The sequence below is a fragment of the Grus americana genome, chromosome 2 (assembly GCF_028858705.1).
Source record: "Grus americana isolate bGruAme1 chromosome 2, bGruAme1.mat, whole genome shotgun sequence".
Classification (NCBI taxonomy): Eukaryota; Metazoa; Chordata; class Aves; order Gruiformes; family Gruidae; genus Grus; species Grus americana.
Genome location: NC_072853.1, coordinates 32,007,791 through 32,022,679, shown reverse-complemented (window position 1 = coordinate 32,022,679; position 14,889 = coordinate 32,007,791). Strand labels below are relative to the sequence as shown.

Genomic DNA, 14,889 nt, shown 5'->3' with positions numbered 1-14,889 from the left:
TAACTTAGGTGCAAAAATAAAACAAAGATGTTAGAAGGAGATTTCCATTTGTAACATTTCTATTGGGAGCTGAATCCACTCTAACTGAGGTAAGCAGAAAGGGTTTTGTGAAGGACATGCAATTTTGCCTAGACTTTATAGATTTAAACTGGAGACACAATGGGGAAATTAGGTCAGAAAAAAAATTACATTTTTACATATATATGCAGCAGTCACACAATCAGTCATATGGCAAGAAGGCGTATACTGCACTGGATCAAAGGGGAAGAGCCTAGCATGAGATTAAAGGGGGGATAATTGCAAGCAACCAGAAAGTTTTATAATAGAGGTGATAATAATATACAGCAGAGGAAGGAAACTGCAAGGAACAGAAATGAGGATAAAATGCAAATAAAAGACATCCTTTGATCCTTCTGGCTTTCTCCTTCTATAGCAGAATTATTTTATCACCCACTTACTTCATTTCCCTTCCACTTTCATCTTGCTTTCCTCTGATAGCTTTCTAGTTCCCCTGCCCTGACACTGCACCAGGTCTGCCTCCCTCCACATGTCTTGTAGCAGTGCAGCACAGGATGCATCTTTATCGAGTGCCGATTCTAAATATGAAACATCTTCTGCGAGAGACTGTACTTCTCATTTTGCTGCTGACTTTGGGAAGCAACAGAGCTGGTGGAGGGAGGAGCTCTGAAAAATCACCCAACGTAGCGAGCCGTATGGTGTAAGTTTAGTCTGAAATGCCAAAACTCCTGACCACCGTTGTGGGAGAAAATGCAAACATTTAAAGAAAAGAGAACCCAAGAAAGAAGCAGCCTGGGAATGGGATTTTCCAGATATTTTTTGAAATTTCAGATTTTTACCAAAGCCGTGGAAGTAAAAAACATTTTCCTTCCTCCTTCCATCTCTTATTCTGTATCCTGTTTGTTTTCACAGGTCAAGAGGTCTATGACCAGAAGGAAGGAACCAGCCCTTTCTTAAGAGGATGTCATCTGAGTCTCCTAACAGAAATCTCTGCATACAGCACTTTAGAAAGCCTGGTCAGTCCTAGCTAAATGCTCAACCTAAACTTGGTTACGTGAGTCACCACTTTGCAAATGTTATACCTCGGGTTTGATGGGAAATAACAGCAGTGATACTAATATATAACAGAGCAAGGAACCTGCAAGGAACAAAAAAGAGGAGAAAAATGAAGAGTGAAAATAAAGAGCCAGTTTCTGCTCTAAGATATCTAGGTGTGTTGATGGCCTAAAAATGGGTAAAAAGCATGTCTGGCAGTGATTTCTGGGGGTGGCTTGCTCTCTGCTAGCTGTGAGGGGGTGAGACTGTAAAGCACAGGGGCTTTAGCTAGAAAGACTCTCATGTTTGTATTTGAGTGTTCCATCTGTGTGGGAAGATGAAGGCATCCTCAGTGCACTCCCATTTCTGAGGGTGCACTGGGAAGGCCTGCTTTGTACGTAGTGCTTTTTCTGATAACAATAAAAGAGCAAGGCTGCAGGAATGAATTTGTTCCCTCTTCTGAGATAGGACTCAGGGCACCCTTTTTATTGAATGTTTGTATGGGCACTATTAGTGAGAGCCTTGCTGCTTTGAGGGTAGAGGATGACCTGCATCAGCTGGAGAGTAGGTGAGGTGTATCCTGGCGAGTAGGAAGCAGATCTAGTGGGGCAGGTACAGGTGTAACAACATGAAAGGGTGCCTAATGCAGCTGGACTTCAGAGTGGGATGAGAATGTGATTAATCCTGTCCTCCTTGTCACATCCCGCAGGCTCTGACAGTTGGCTCCTGGCAGAACGAGTAGTTTCTGCTTCCTGTGACTTTAAATGGGTTCACCACTTATTAAAAATATTTGGTTTTCCACTTACTGACTTATTTTCTGATCCTCAGGAGCCTACATAGAATGGGTGAATTGATTTGAGTGATACGGACAAGTGTTTAGATGAGTGAATAAAAGAGATATAAAGTATGTATGCCTCACTGCCAGTTGTTGTGTTACACCATGCTGGTGAGAAATGGGGCAACAAGAAAGATATCAGAAGTGAGACAGGAGACTTGGACTTCCACAGATTAATTAATCAAATGCACTCAACCACAAGAATTGAGAGAGGGATGCTCCATGCCTTGTACACAATGACATAGGTCAGTATTGGTGATAAAACAATACAAATACAGCTCTGATCTGCAAGGATCAATGACGAGATTTCTGTTACTCTAGCAGTTCCCAGCTAAAGCTGTTCCTAAAGCTTTGCAAAGAATTCAGATAAATCCTTGTCAAATTTAAGAACTGTTTTTACCTGATAGATTCACCATGTTTCAGTGTTGTGTAGGATCTTATGTGCTCAGGAGTTAAAAATGAAAATTTAAAGGGGATGTGTGTGCCTTTTGGGATGTGGTCTTTCTGTTCTCTGAGTTCCCAGCCGGTGTCTGGAGGCCAGCTTACCTGTCTGTCTTCAACCTCGCCGTGGTGTTGAGTTTTGCAAACTATATTGGCGCCTGCAGATTCAGTGCCTACCACAAGAGGTCAGCACTGGATAAGTTTGCGCTCCGGTGAATGGTCGGAAAAAAATGTCGGGTATCGAGAACGTGCAGTTCCCACCTCTTTCACCATAAAACTGGTGAGCACTGAGTTGCTTTTAGTGACAGTTGTATGTAACACAATTTTAACTTGCACATATTTTTAATATAATATCTTCTAAAAGTATTGTTTTCTAGTTATTTGCCCTTTTTCAGCCTGTTCTCATTTTGAAAACTAATTTTGTGAAAAGAGTCTCTGGACCATGTGTGTATACACACACACACACACACAATATATGCACACATATTATTATACATATATTATATATATAATAATATATATATCTGTGGTGGGTTGACCCTGGCTTGATGCCAGGTGCCCACCAAAGCCACTCTATCACTCCCCTCCTCAGCTGGACGGGAGAGAAAAATACAACGAAAGGCTCATGGGTCGAGATAAGGACAGGGAGAGATCACTCATCATTTACCATCAAAGGCAAACCAGACTCAACTCAGAGAATTTATTATTAAGCAAAACAGAGTAGAATAATGAGAAATAAAGCCAAATCTTAAAACACCTCCCCCCACCCCTCCCTTCTTCCTGGGCTCAACTTCACTCCCGATTTCTCTACCTCTTATCCCCAGCGGCACAAGGGGACGGGGAATGGGGGTTGTGGTCAGTTCATCACACGTTGTCTCTGCTGCTCCTTCCTCCTCAGGGAGAGGACTCCTCACACTCTTCCCCTGCTCCAGCGTGGGGTCCCTCCCACGGGAGACAGTCCTCCACCAACTTCTCCAACGTGAGTCCTTCCCACGGGCTGCAGTTCTTCACAAACTGCTCCACCATGGGTCCCTTCCACAGGGTGCAGACCTTCAGGACCAAACTGCTCCAGCGTGGGGTCTCCCACAGGGTCACAAGTCCTGTCAGAAAACCTGCTCCAGTGTGGGCTCCTCTCTCCATGGGGCCACAGGTCCTGCCAGGAGCTTGCTCCAGCGTGGGCTTCCCATGGAGTCACAGCCTCCTTCAGGTGCCTCCACTTGCTCTGGCATGGGGTCCTCCATGGGCTGCAGGGGGATATCTGCTCCACCATCATCCTCCATGGGCTGCAGGGGGACAGCCTTCCTCACCATGGTCTTCTCCATGGGCTGCAGGGGGATCTCTGCTCTGGCGCCTGGAGCACCTCTTCCTCCTCCATCTTCACTGACCTGAGTGTCTGCAGCATTGTGCCTCTCACATTTCTCACTCCTCTCTCTGGCTGCAATTGCTCTTTGTGGTTTTTTTTTTTTTTTTCCTCCTTCTTATCTATGTTATCCCAGAGGTGCTACCAACTGTTGCTGATGGGGTTGGCCTTGGCCAGTGGTGGGTCTGTTTTGGAGTGGGCTGGCATTGGCTCCATCTGACACGGGGGAAGCTTCTGGCATCTTCTCACAGAAGCCACCCCTGTAGCCCCCCACTACTAAAACCTTGCCACACAAACCCAATACAATGTTAAAAATGCTGGTAATAGTATTAGGAAGGAAAGCTAAAAAGCCTGCAAAGCTAGTAGTTAAAAAAATCTAGGAAGGAAGGGTAAGTCTGCTTCTAGCCAAAATGGAATGTTCACGTATTACTGAAAAATACCGAAGTTAGTTTGGTGGATCAGTGATCTGCAGAGTCAGATCGAGACATTTGGAGCTATGCCATAAGGTTGGTTAAAAACAAGCTTGGTTGTTTAACTTAGTCCTTGGTAGGGTTCCTCCCTATCTCCCTGTCCATAAGTTTTGTTCTTAAAAACTAGCAGAAAAAAATCAATGAAGTCTCATATCAGAGCAAGACACTGTACTACAGTGACTACAAGGCAAAGCTGAGACAAAGAGTAATTTGTTTGTTGTTTGTCTTGCATTGAAATGAATGTGTTTGAAAACTCTTCTTCCCCTGAAACTGTAAAAGTAAAAAAACTGCTGCATCTTGTCATGGTGGTATCATCTGGGGATAAAGCAGGAAAATATAATTCAGGAAGGTGCAAATTCTCTCTCTCTCTTTCTCCTCTCCAAAGATAAAATTAGACCATAAATCTTAGCATAATGTTTGCTTTTTATTTTGTTAGCCAAAAAGAGAAATGTAGCTTAGTCTTCAAACCAATATGGCAATTTTTATAACCTAAATATTTTTCTTGGCATCATGAAAAAGAGTGGGTGGGAGAGGGAGAAAAAAGTTGGCAGTTTAAGTGAATAAACTAGAAAAATAATGCATTCAATTAAGGGGCACCAAAATAATGTTATTGTTCTCTAAGTGGTAATTTTCATGGCTAAAAAGTTACTTTTGGTGCGACAGGTTTCCACTAGGACCTCACAGAAGAAAGATTTTAATATTATGATTCTGTAATGCCACATTTGGAGAACAGGTCTCAAAGGTAGTGGCGTAAAACAAGACAATGGCAGTGTTTCAATGCGACATTTTAACAAAAATTGTTTTCTTGCAGCCAAGAGTATTGAAAGCCCAAATTTGAATTTAGTGAATTATTGTAGCTAAAAGAAATGAGGTTAGGGGAACTTACTGATGCAGGCAGAGCAGGAATCATCAAAATTTTCTAAAGGAAGTACATGAGAGTGTGAAATATTTCTAAACCAAATGCTCCTTAGGTAGTCACTTCTTAAAGCTATTCTGAACTGGCTCAAAAAGAGACAAAGCCTGTGCAGGAGTGGAGGGCGGGGGGTGTAGGTATTGAATTTTGGGCTAAAATGAAATGCCTTTTCTTTAATGTATAAAAGTAGAAAACATGTTTTTGCGTAAAGAGAACTGTAACGGGCTGTCTGCCTGTCTTCAGAAACATCAATTACAGCAGAGATTATTATCTCTTAAAGTGGCATTTAATTAGTGAAATTTAATCTGAAATACCACTAAAACACCTCCTTGCTAATTATATGATTTCAAATCCCTTCCTTTTTATATCCAGAGGAATCAGCTGTAGGATTATCTACTCTAATGATACAAGGCGGACAGCTTTGGGGACCTGCCTGGCGGGAGTGGGGCTATGAAGACAGCCGACTCCTCCAACAGAAGCTACAAGGAGTGCCGCTCACTCCAGCGGTGCCTGGTACCCGCGGGATTAAACGCATGTTCCAGAAGGGACCGTTTGGACGAGCCTGACCGTTAGTAATGATATATGTTGTTGGGTAGCAGGGCAGGGTCTCTTTGCCTGAGCTGTTTTGCCTCTGGCTTAGAGAACAGATTAGTTTAGAGATCCTCTTTACTGGGGATGGATGACTGAGTATGCATGTGTGTGGTGAGGAGGTGTTGCTTGAAGGGAGGAAAATGTGAACAGAAGAAGAGTGATTAAACCGCTCATTAAATTTAATAGCCTTGCTATTTATATTGGAGTTGGCTTTGCAGCACTGGGTAGGAATGCATTAGCCAAAGGAACATTTAAATATGACCTCACAAAGCTAGACGGGGAGTTGAGAACTTGGACAGAAATGGTACTGAGCTTATACTTTTTTTTTTCCTAACAAACTACTCCCTCTCTCAGGAATGTCTTTCCAACTTGCAAGTTTAAAGCAGTAGCTTCATTAGCTTTACAATGAGAAAGGCATATCCTGTTCAAACAAAGCTTTGCCTGTCAGGCGTGTTCCTTGGTGCGCACCGGGAGGCTACTTACTCCTTGACTGCCAGGCAAGAGCAGGATGGGCAAGGTGTTGCTAGCTCAATGCATCAGGAAGACCAGTTTTATAGCATGAGCCTGGAAGTGGGAAACCATAGTCAAAGGTTGCACTTAAAATTCACAGGGCCAAAACTTAAAATTCAAGGGCCACATTCCTGTCCTGTGTGTCTTAGCTCATGTTATGGTGTCTAAATATCTGCCTTCTGATCGAAGGGAAGGAATTCAGTCCTGTTTGTAATGAAGTTGGTGCAAGGGCTATCACTGAGTTGTGTCAGTCCTTGGTTGCTGCGCTGACGTTCATTGCTGTAAAAGAACTAAAGTTCACATAAACAAGTAGCAAAAGTTATACACAAGGGCTTTATTACATGAATAATTTGACATATTCCGCAGTAGTCAGATACAAGTGCATTTAATTAATGTTCTGTGGACATCATAACAGTCGGAATATTCCATCTGAACAGTCAGTATTTGGCTGAATTCAAGCCAGTGCAATTCATGACATAACCATAAACAGGAAGTTACAGGTCTACAGTGAGGTTAGACTAGATAGCAACAGCATATTTCTTGTCACATCAAAGCATTACAAAGTATGAAAACCCAATATTTCAACTATCTCTAAAATGGTATTTGTACAAACCTGTCATAGATACCTAAATGTAAGGATTCGTCACATCCATAATGGATCATGACTTTCTCTATTTTTGGGAGTTATTTCAATATTCAAAACTATTTGGGGCAACAAGAAGAAATGTAAACATCTGATGGTCCTTTGAAAGTCCCTTCTGAGAAAATACATTGTGTGTCACAGGAAAAGTGCATTCTAACTGGTGTGTCTGCTATGGCCAGTTTGACTCAAATTCACATAGCACCAGGTATTGATCCATTTCTGCAGTAAAAAGTTAGAAAATCTTTGTATTAACTCAGAAAAGAGAAAACAAAGTCAAAAGTTTTTTTTTTTCTTCTTCTTCTTTCTTTAGAGGAACAGCTATTAAATAAAAAAACCCCAACAACCCACCCAACATTTAAACAGTTACCCCTTATGTACAAAGGAACCAAAAGCTAGCAAAGCGCATAGCCAGTGAACAGTCTTTATTTTTTTTTTTTCTTCAGGTTCATGTACCTGAATATATGAGTTTATTTACAGGTAGACAGGTATCCACAGAAGTAATAGGCAGAATACTTCTATTTGGCTAAAAGTTGTATAAAAAAAGACAAAACACTTTTTTCAAATACTTTCCAAATATATATATATATATTAAAAGTATTCAGTATTTCCATTAGTGCCAGAGTTGGAAGCTCTCTCTCATTTTAAAAAGTTAACTTTGTGATAGTAACTGACAGCAAAGGACTGACGGTTGCAGTCAGCGCTTTGATTTGGGGGACTGCAGCTGGAGCTATACCAGGCCCACGGGACAGTTGCAGATCGCAGAGAAATGCAGTAGTGTCTTTCCGTTGCTGTTACAGGCCACATCCTGGTAACGGAGATCTGCCAGCTCCAGAGAGCCTCCCGTGCCGCGCTGAGCATCCCTACAGCTATCTCTGCCTAACCCTCCAGGGGACAGGTCCTCCACTGATACAAATGGTCACAGCTATGGGAGATATGGCAGCTGATAACCGCTGAAGACCTGTCCTCAAGCATTTTTTTTTCAAGTCATTGGGTTCTGTGGATCACGTTATAGGGGCCTTGGTAAGGAATATGTTTTTCTGTCGAGCAACATACAAAAAGCACTGCGTTTTTTTTTTAAAAAGGACAGTGTTTAAAAACAAAAAAACCCACAAAACCCTCTGAAGTAGTGGAAATAGTCTTTATGCAAATGGAAAACTAACATGGGCAGGTAGCTCAATAAATGCGAAAACATAATTTCCGCACTAATTCTTGTAAAGAATATAAAATTAAAGGCCTTAGGGCCATCAAATGCATATTGCAAAAATATTTTTCAGTTAAACACAACCTAGATGAGTGCACATCTCTGGATAGATAAGAATACCACTGCCTTCATACTAGTATCAAATATTTGAATAGTTTGCATATAAAAAAAAATCTTTCTTTCTTGTTGAGTCCAGGCTTGCTTTACTCTAAAGCAAGGATATTCTTAATACATCTATTTTTTTTTCTTCCTGTAGGATAAACTGTTAGAAACACAGTTCATTCATTGACCAGACTGGGCTGATGCATATTACAGCAACAACCCAAAATTTCAGTAAGAATGCTGCATGCAATACCTTTCCCCTTCATTTAATTGCACCAGCTACAAGAACAAGACATCCATTTTTCATCTTTCCTACTCCCTTCCAACAGATGGTACACTAAAACCAAAGTCCGATCCTTCATCTCTTACACACCCAGCCCTGAAGTCGTCAATGCTTAGGATGAAGGATAGAGTGTTTTGAGCGCTGATGTATCATCTGGTGCAGCAGGTCTCAGCCGTGAGACCACAGCTCCTAAGGAGCCGTCCATGCCCCCTACGTGGTGCACAGCACGGTGGAGAAGTAATGGTAAGAACGAAACGGCTGGGAGGGTGGCTGAAAAGGCTCCCCTGAGGCGGAGGACGTGGCTGCAAGCCCGATTCCAGGGGGCTCCTCCTTGGTATAGCTTGTTCTAGTGTTGCTGCAAACTCCTACTGAGCCTGTGTGAGAGAGCAGCTGCTGGTACCGCTCTGCTGCCCGAGCGTGCAAGACACTGAGGAAATGTGCAAGAGGTGCAGGGGCCGGAGCAGCAGCAGCAACTCTGGCTGAGCGAGCACAGGTACCATGTCCCTGTGCTTGGCCACGCTGGGCCCAGGAGTCCAAACTGGTCCCCCAGGGTGTGCCACATCACTGCCTTGGCCACAGCCTCCTGGCCTCGCTGCTCCTGGGGCCCTGCACCTCCGTCCTGCGTTATCGGGTTTTTGGAGAGCAGAAACAAGACAGGAGACAAATATATGCTAAGGAGATGGGAGCACCTTCAGCTCCTGAAGTTTGGGGGTTGTTAACCTAAGGGAAAAGGTTGGAGTTGAATTGATTCAAGATACAGTATGCAGCTGTATGAAAATGCATAGTTCGTAGGTATACATTCATTTACAAAGATCAAAGGAAGGTTCCTGGCTACGTAGTTTAATCACCATGTGCTTTCAACAAAAACTCAACCTGACAAAGCTACAGGAGACCAGTTAAACACACAGCTTGTGAGTTAATGGTAACTGAATGGCATTTCCCAAATAAAGAATGAGCTGCTTTTTCTCCTTGCTTTTTTGAGATAATATTAAGTAGTTTTTAATTCAAAGACTGTTGTTTCTGTAATAACATGGGATTTCGAGAGACTGCATTTCAACTGTGGTCATCTGAGTATTGGCGTACCCTGCTCTGAGGTTTATTAACAAGTTTAAGTCCTGCAAGACAAACAAGCAAACCAACAGAACTCTGGTTTTAACTATGGTGCGTGAGCTAGATTAAAACATGATTCTTTTAAAATGCTGAAATTCTAGTTCAGTAGTGAGTAGTGCTTTTTTGGCAATAGCTGAGCTAGTAGTTAGAAAATTCTGCGAGTTTGCTCACTTTTGCTTTTATTTCAGTTAACACTTTGGAACCTAGCTGCTTCCCATGAGGGAGGTCTATTGTCCTGAACATTCCTGACCGTACAAGAGTAATGTACCAGGCAAGATGGGCTTAAAGACAAGAGCAAAACCTTGGTTTAAATGATCTGTTTTAATCTTGTTTTCCATCTGTGCTTTTTCTGAAGAAAAATTGCTTTCTCACTTGTGATACTTACTAAAATACAGTGGTTTGCTACTAGATGTAACTTTAATAAAGATTACTGCTTTTTACCAATCAAGATGTTCTATAAAAATTTAATTCAGCAATGAATTGACTTTGTTCATGATATTTCATGTTTCTTCATGTTCTTAATTTTTACTTAGGGAAAACAGTGGTTAATGCACTTATCAGATGACTTAGATTCTTCCTTGCAATTTTTATTCAACCATATCTATGAAAATTGTACAAAAGCACTTTTGAAGCTAGAAAAAAAAAATAATAATCAGATAATCAAGATTCACAAGGAGGAGAGTAAATTTACCACAGCATATTTTGCAATCTAAGTGAAGAAACATTGCCTAAAACTAGTGAACTGATCATTCACTGGGAATTGAAAAAGCAGAAAATATTTTTTTCCATTCAAACAATGAATATTAGAAGTGCAAGAGGATGAGATTTGCTCATTCTAAAACCCAGTGACCAGAAACAAACTATTCATTACCCGGAATACTTGAATAACTTGAGAAAAAAATATTCCTTCTCAATCTGTAGAAATAGTTACTCTGTCCAAAGCTGGTTTAGTACATTAATAAAACTCAGGAGCTAGTGCTTAACAAATTAGTAATTCAGTCTTTCTTTAAAGTTTCAAGTGCAAGCATATACTTTGTAGAATTTTAAGTCAACTATTTTCATAGACTTTTCAGCATTAATATACACATTGCTAATTTCACAACTGGTTTTAATTTAAGAAAAAGATTTGAAATGTTTGGAGCATCATGATTTGTACTGAGAATGACTCCCTACATATCTGAAGTCTATTGGAAGTGGTCTTGGTTCAGCAGGCAGAATTGACTCAGATGCAGATATAAAGATTTTAACACTTTTTCCATATAAAGTAACAGCAAAATTCCTAGAGGAATTTTGTAGAGCCCAAGTCTGTATGTTTTTGATATAGCACTAAAACATTTTCAGCAGCAATAGGTTGTAGAGGCTTTTTGATGGCCAAGGTCCTCTGAATTCTGGACTTCTACCCAGCTGCTGGCACTATAGGGAGACAGAGTTTAACAAAGGTCTGCATGGTGATGTTTTGTTGCTCTGTGGTTTTTTATCTTAAGAAAAAGAAAAGAAATAGCACCTGCTTCTAATAAGAAACAGGTTTTTGCTATGTGCAAGTCACTGGCAGTGGAAGTACCTTACCTAAATCTGCTGTGCTGGCCCACCGACTAACCCCAGAGGGCAGAATCAAATCAGATTGCACAGGAGTATCATCTACATGCAAAAGTCTTCTAAGCTTTCCTTCACGCGTACATGAAAATACAGAAACTAGTCGGGCAACAGAACTGTTATTTGTGCTGCCTGAGGACCGCCACCTTGGTAGGCCTGTCACTGCTCTGGCTCCTCAGCCAAACACAAACTGAGCTTTCAGAGACAACTTGTGCTTAGTGCAAAGGTTTTAAGCTTCATTTTTTTCACAATTGCAAGACCTGAGCAGTGCTGTGCAGCACTTATCGCTGTGGTAGGATGCATATGTAACATTAATCTATGCTTTCTCTTCAGCACAGGTACCATGGTGCTCACCAACGTCAAGCATGTAGCTTGCACGTTGGCAGCGCGCTTGCCACGCTCCAGGGACTCGTGTTAGTCCCTGAAAGGACACAACAGCTTTACAGTGTGCAGAAATACCCAGATCCAGCACATCTCTTGTAGGCGAAACAGAAGCTTGATTAAAAATGGCAAGAGGATACATTTGCAACTCAAGGTGAGCCTGTACTCGTGCTATTGGAGCAGCTGTCAGCTTTTACTTTTACCTATGGATGTAGAAATGAAAAAGCAGAATGTCTGAAAGTCTCTTAAAAGGAACTGGGGACTGAGGTGGTTGACAAAGCACTTTTGCAGGGGTTTCACACCATCGTGTTGTGGACTTCAGAGCTGTGTGTGGTCTGTGCATACAGGCGCTCATCAGCCTGCAGAGGGGAGCCCAGGAAGGGCTCACTCTGGGAAGGGAACGGGGGCATCGCTGTCTCTCTCTCCCCTTTACTGTTGTGTGCTTTGTTTTCCAGTCTCTGCAGACTTCTACTTTTCTAGGTGTTATTTGGAATAAAGAGCTTGGACAAAGTAAAAGTAAAAAAGGTCTTTATTTTTCAATATAGTCCACAAGATTTGGAGGTATTCTGTGCTGGGGTAGAGTAGCTGTTCTTTGTTTAAAGCATTGAAACTGGCATCTAAAAAGTCTTAAGCTAAACAACATACGGTAGTATTAGGGCTATTAGGGCTGTAAGTCTAACACCAATCAGGGAAGATGAGTTCTTAATTAGCTCATTTAGGAACTAGATGATTGTCTTTAGGATGCTGGTTCCCAAAACTGGAGGGGATGAAGAGAGAAAAAACCAAATGGAAACACCACTGTCCATCTGGAAGGGGGCCTGTAAGAGTTTGGCAAGCTACTGTTCAAAGCAGGAAAATATGTACTCGCATATGGCTTCTGATGGGGTCTTGTTCAGCCCCTCCAGGGACAAGGGGCTTCTCACACTGCCTGCTCTCCAGCATTGCACTAGTGTAGTGAAAAACCTCTCTTTGGTAATGAAGTTAAACTGATTTCAACTTTTCTGTCAGCTCTTTTCATTTTAACCCAACTTATTAAATAGTTTTATAGTTTACACTAGATTTTTATGACCCATATCAATTAAACTAATGCAGGTTTTGCATATAAGCAAATCCAATGTCTAGAACTTTGTTTCCTGCTTACTCATATTCTATTTTAAACCATGCTATCCATTAATGTATTTAATTTACCAAATGGTAAATCATTTCAGAAGCTATAATATTTCTGAATGTATCATGAAATACATCTCTGATCTAAATAATTTATTTGCTGCATTTTATGGAACTTGCATTTTTATAAAACCATCTTAGTTTCATGGTTAATTTCTAGTTAAAACTAGATTAACAAAACCTGTGTTGTTTTCTATATCAAAAATACATGACCCAGCAAGTAAAAAAATACATAAAGTGCAATGCAGAGCAAATTGAAACTCAGTAATTTTACACTGAGTGAAAGAGGAAATGCTCTGGTTCTAAAAATAATAATTCAGCAAAAATGTTTTTAGAAAAGAACTTAAATGTACTTTATAGTCTCCAAAACAATATTTAATGGGAAACAAAGGAAGAACAATGTATGTGGGCAAATATTTCCTTTCTGTGACTGAAGCGAGACAAAAGGATGCATGGCTCTAAATACTGCAGTCTTATGCAAGCAGAGTGTATTAGAAATCCAGTATTCATAAAAACTGGGCAACTGGGCTTTTATTTTCCTACAGCTGCTTAACTTGAGCTAAATTCACCCCCTTCTATGATGGAAATACTTTTCTTATATGAATTGATATATGAGTAGCAGATGACAAGAAAACATGATTGCTTTTCTCAGAGTTTAAAAAGAACATGATGCAAATTGATGCTGACAGTTACCTTCCTTCAGTTCCCTTATGAACCTTGACCTTCTCCTCGGCATTCCCATCACTATTACCCTAATGCTGTAATAAAAAGAGGCTGAAAAACTGCACTAGCAAAGCAGCTGAGGATCTTTCCTATCTGCTGCCATGTCTGGACAAGAAGTATACCCTGGTTTTCTGTGGCCCAGAGATCTCGTACAGAGATGACATCTCCCCACCCCGCAACAAACCTTGCCTGGCCTGAGATTACACCTTAAGTCTCATTGCATGTAGGATTATTGATCTAACTCTTCTTTTTTCCCCTACAGACTCCATTTCATATCAAAATCAATGCTGTTTTAATGGTATTCCGTTAGCGGAATAGCTAGCTGCTGTAGGAGTGTGTGCAAGTCCAGACCCTTATCCTGACCCTTAATGAGGGTGGGATAAAGGCAGTATTATCATGCCTGTCACATGAAGAGCAGAGATACAAACCCAACAAGCCACATACTGATGTAGCCTTCAGGCATTTTATATAGACCTACACTTTCTGAAGTCATTCAAGCCAGCATAAACTGGGATATTTCTCTCCAGATATGTCTCTGCCAGGGGGAGGAACAGCTCTTTCAACAGCAGCACAAGGTTATGCCAACTTTACCTGCTGTGGAACTACAGTGTTAGAGGAAATGTAGAGATCTAAATCTAAAATAATATTCCCAAAACCCCATGATGTACAAAGATAATGTCTGGTTCCTTGCAAATGCAGAGGTGGTTGGTGCTGTGTTAGAAATGCCACTGGAAAGTGATGGGGCAATGCCCCCTTTATAAAAGTCTACTAATAAAACACTCACTTAGGAAGTGGAAGAGTTGGGAAAGAGTTGCAAAGAGCCTCCTTTACCTGGGGAGTCAAACTCACATTGGGCTGATGTTAGGGCTCTGCTGGGTTCCAGCACGTCTTGGGAAAATGACTTAGTTATGGTTCCAGGGCTCCGCGAGAGCCCAGACAGGAGCATGCTCCCACCGGCTAGTCGGGATGGCTCTGGAAGGAGGGAAACCACCACTTCTGATTTCAGCTCTGACAATACTGTCTTTTATTCAGTGACCTTTTGCAACATAAAAGTTCTCCAATATTTTTAATTTCTGAAAGAAAGAATATTCTTCGAAAGAGCATTCTGTACGTGGGTTATGAATAAATGCAGATAATTGCCCCCTTCAAGCTGGATGCAACAAATGAAGCACCTGCTGCAGCTGCCAGCACATGGACCATGGTGGTGAGTCCCTTCACAACGGGTTGGCTATCCTGGATCCCATTCTGAGAAATCTCCTTCTCCCCAGGCCTGGTATCAGTAGGATGGATTGCAGGCTGAATGCCATGTGCTTAACAGCTCTTAAATCTGTCACTAAGTGACACATCCAAAGTACTGCCACTTTGGTATTACTAAAAACTGAGCCAACATCTTCCAACAGCCATGCAAATGTACCTAGGTACGTATCCATCCCTCTCACAAAGCCTAACAGCAAAATTCTCTTCTCAAGCACTCAGAAAGGGAGATTCCCAATTTCACACTCCCAATTACAGT

The 14,889-nt window shown here is 41.4% G+C and overlaps 1 protein-coding gene and 1 long non-coding RNA gene across 2 annotated transcripts in view; one reads left to right on the top strand and one right to left on the bottom strand.

Moving 5' to 3' along the window:
* Positions 1-758: 758 nt before the first annotated feature.
* On the top strand, positions 759-11,575 carry LOC129202285 (uncharacterized). The gene is made up of 5 exons (XR_008575668.1): positions 759-2,609; positions 5,445-5,640; positions 8,274-8,350; positions 8,449-8,645; positions 11,439-11,575. It is a non-coding gene; the product is annotated as an uncharacterized LOC129202285 (long non-coding RNA).
* ZNF704 (zinc finger protein 704) overlaps positions 3,066-14,889 on the bottom strand; it is a 115,606-nt gene continuing 103,782 nt past the window's right edge. Inside the window, exon 8 of the mRNA XM_054814771.1 lies at positions 3,066-4,474. Within this exon, the coding sequence (XP_054670746.1) occupies positions 4,460-4,474 (15 nt within the window). The 3' untranslated portion in view covers positions 3,066-4,459. The remainder of the gene's footprint in view (positions 4,475-14,889) is intronic.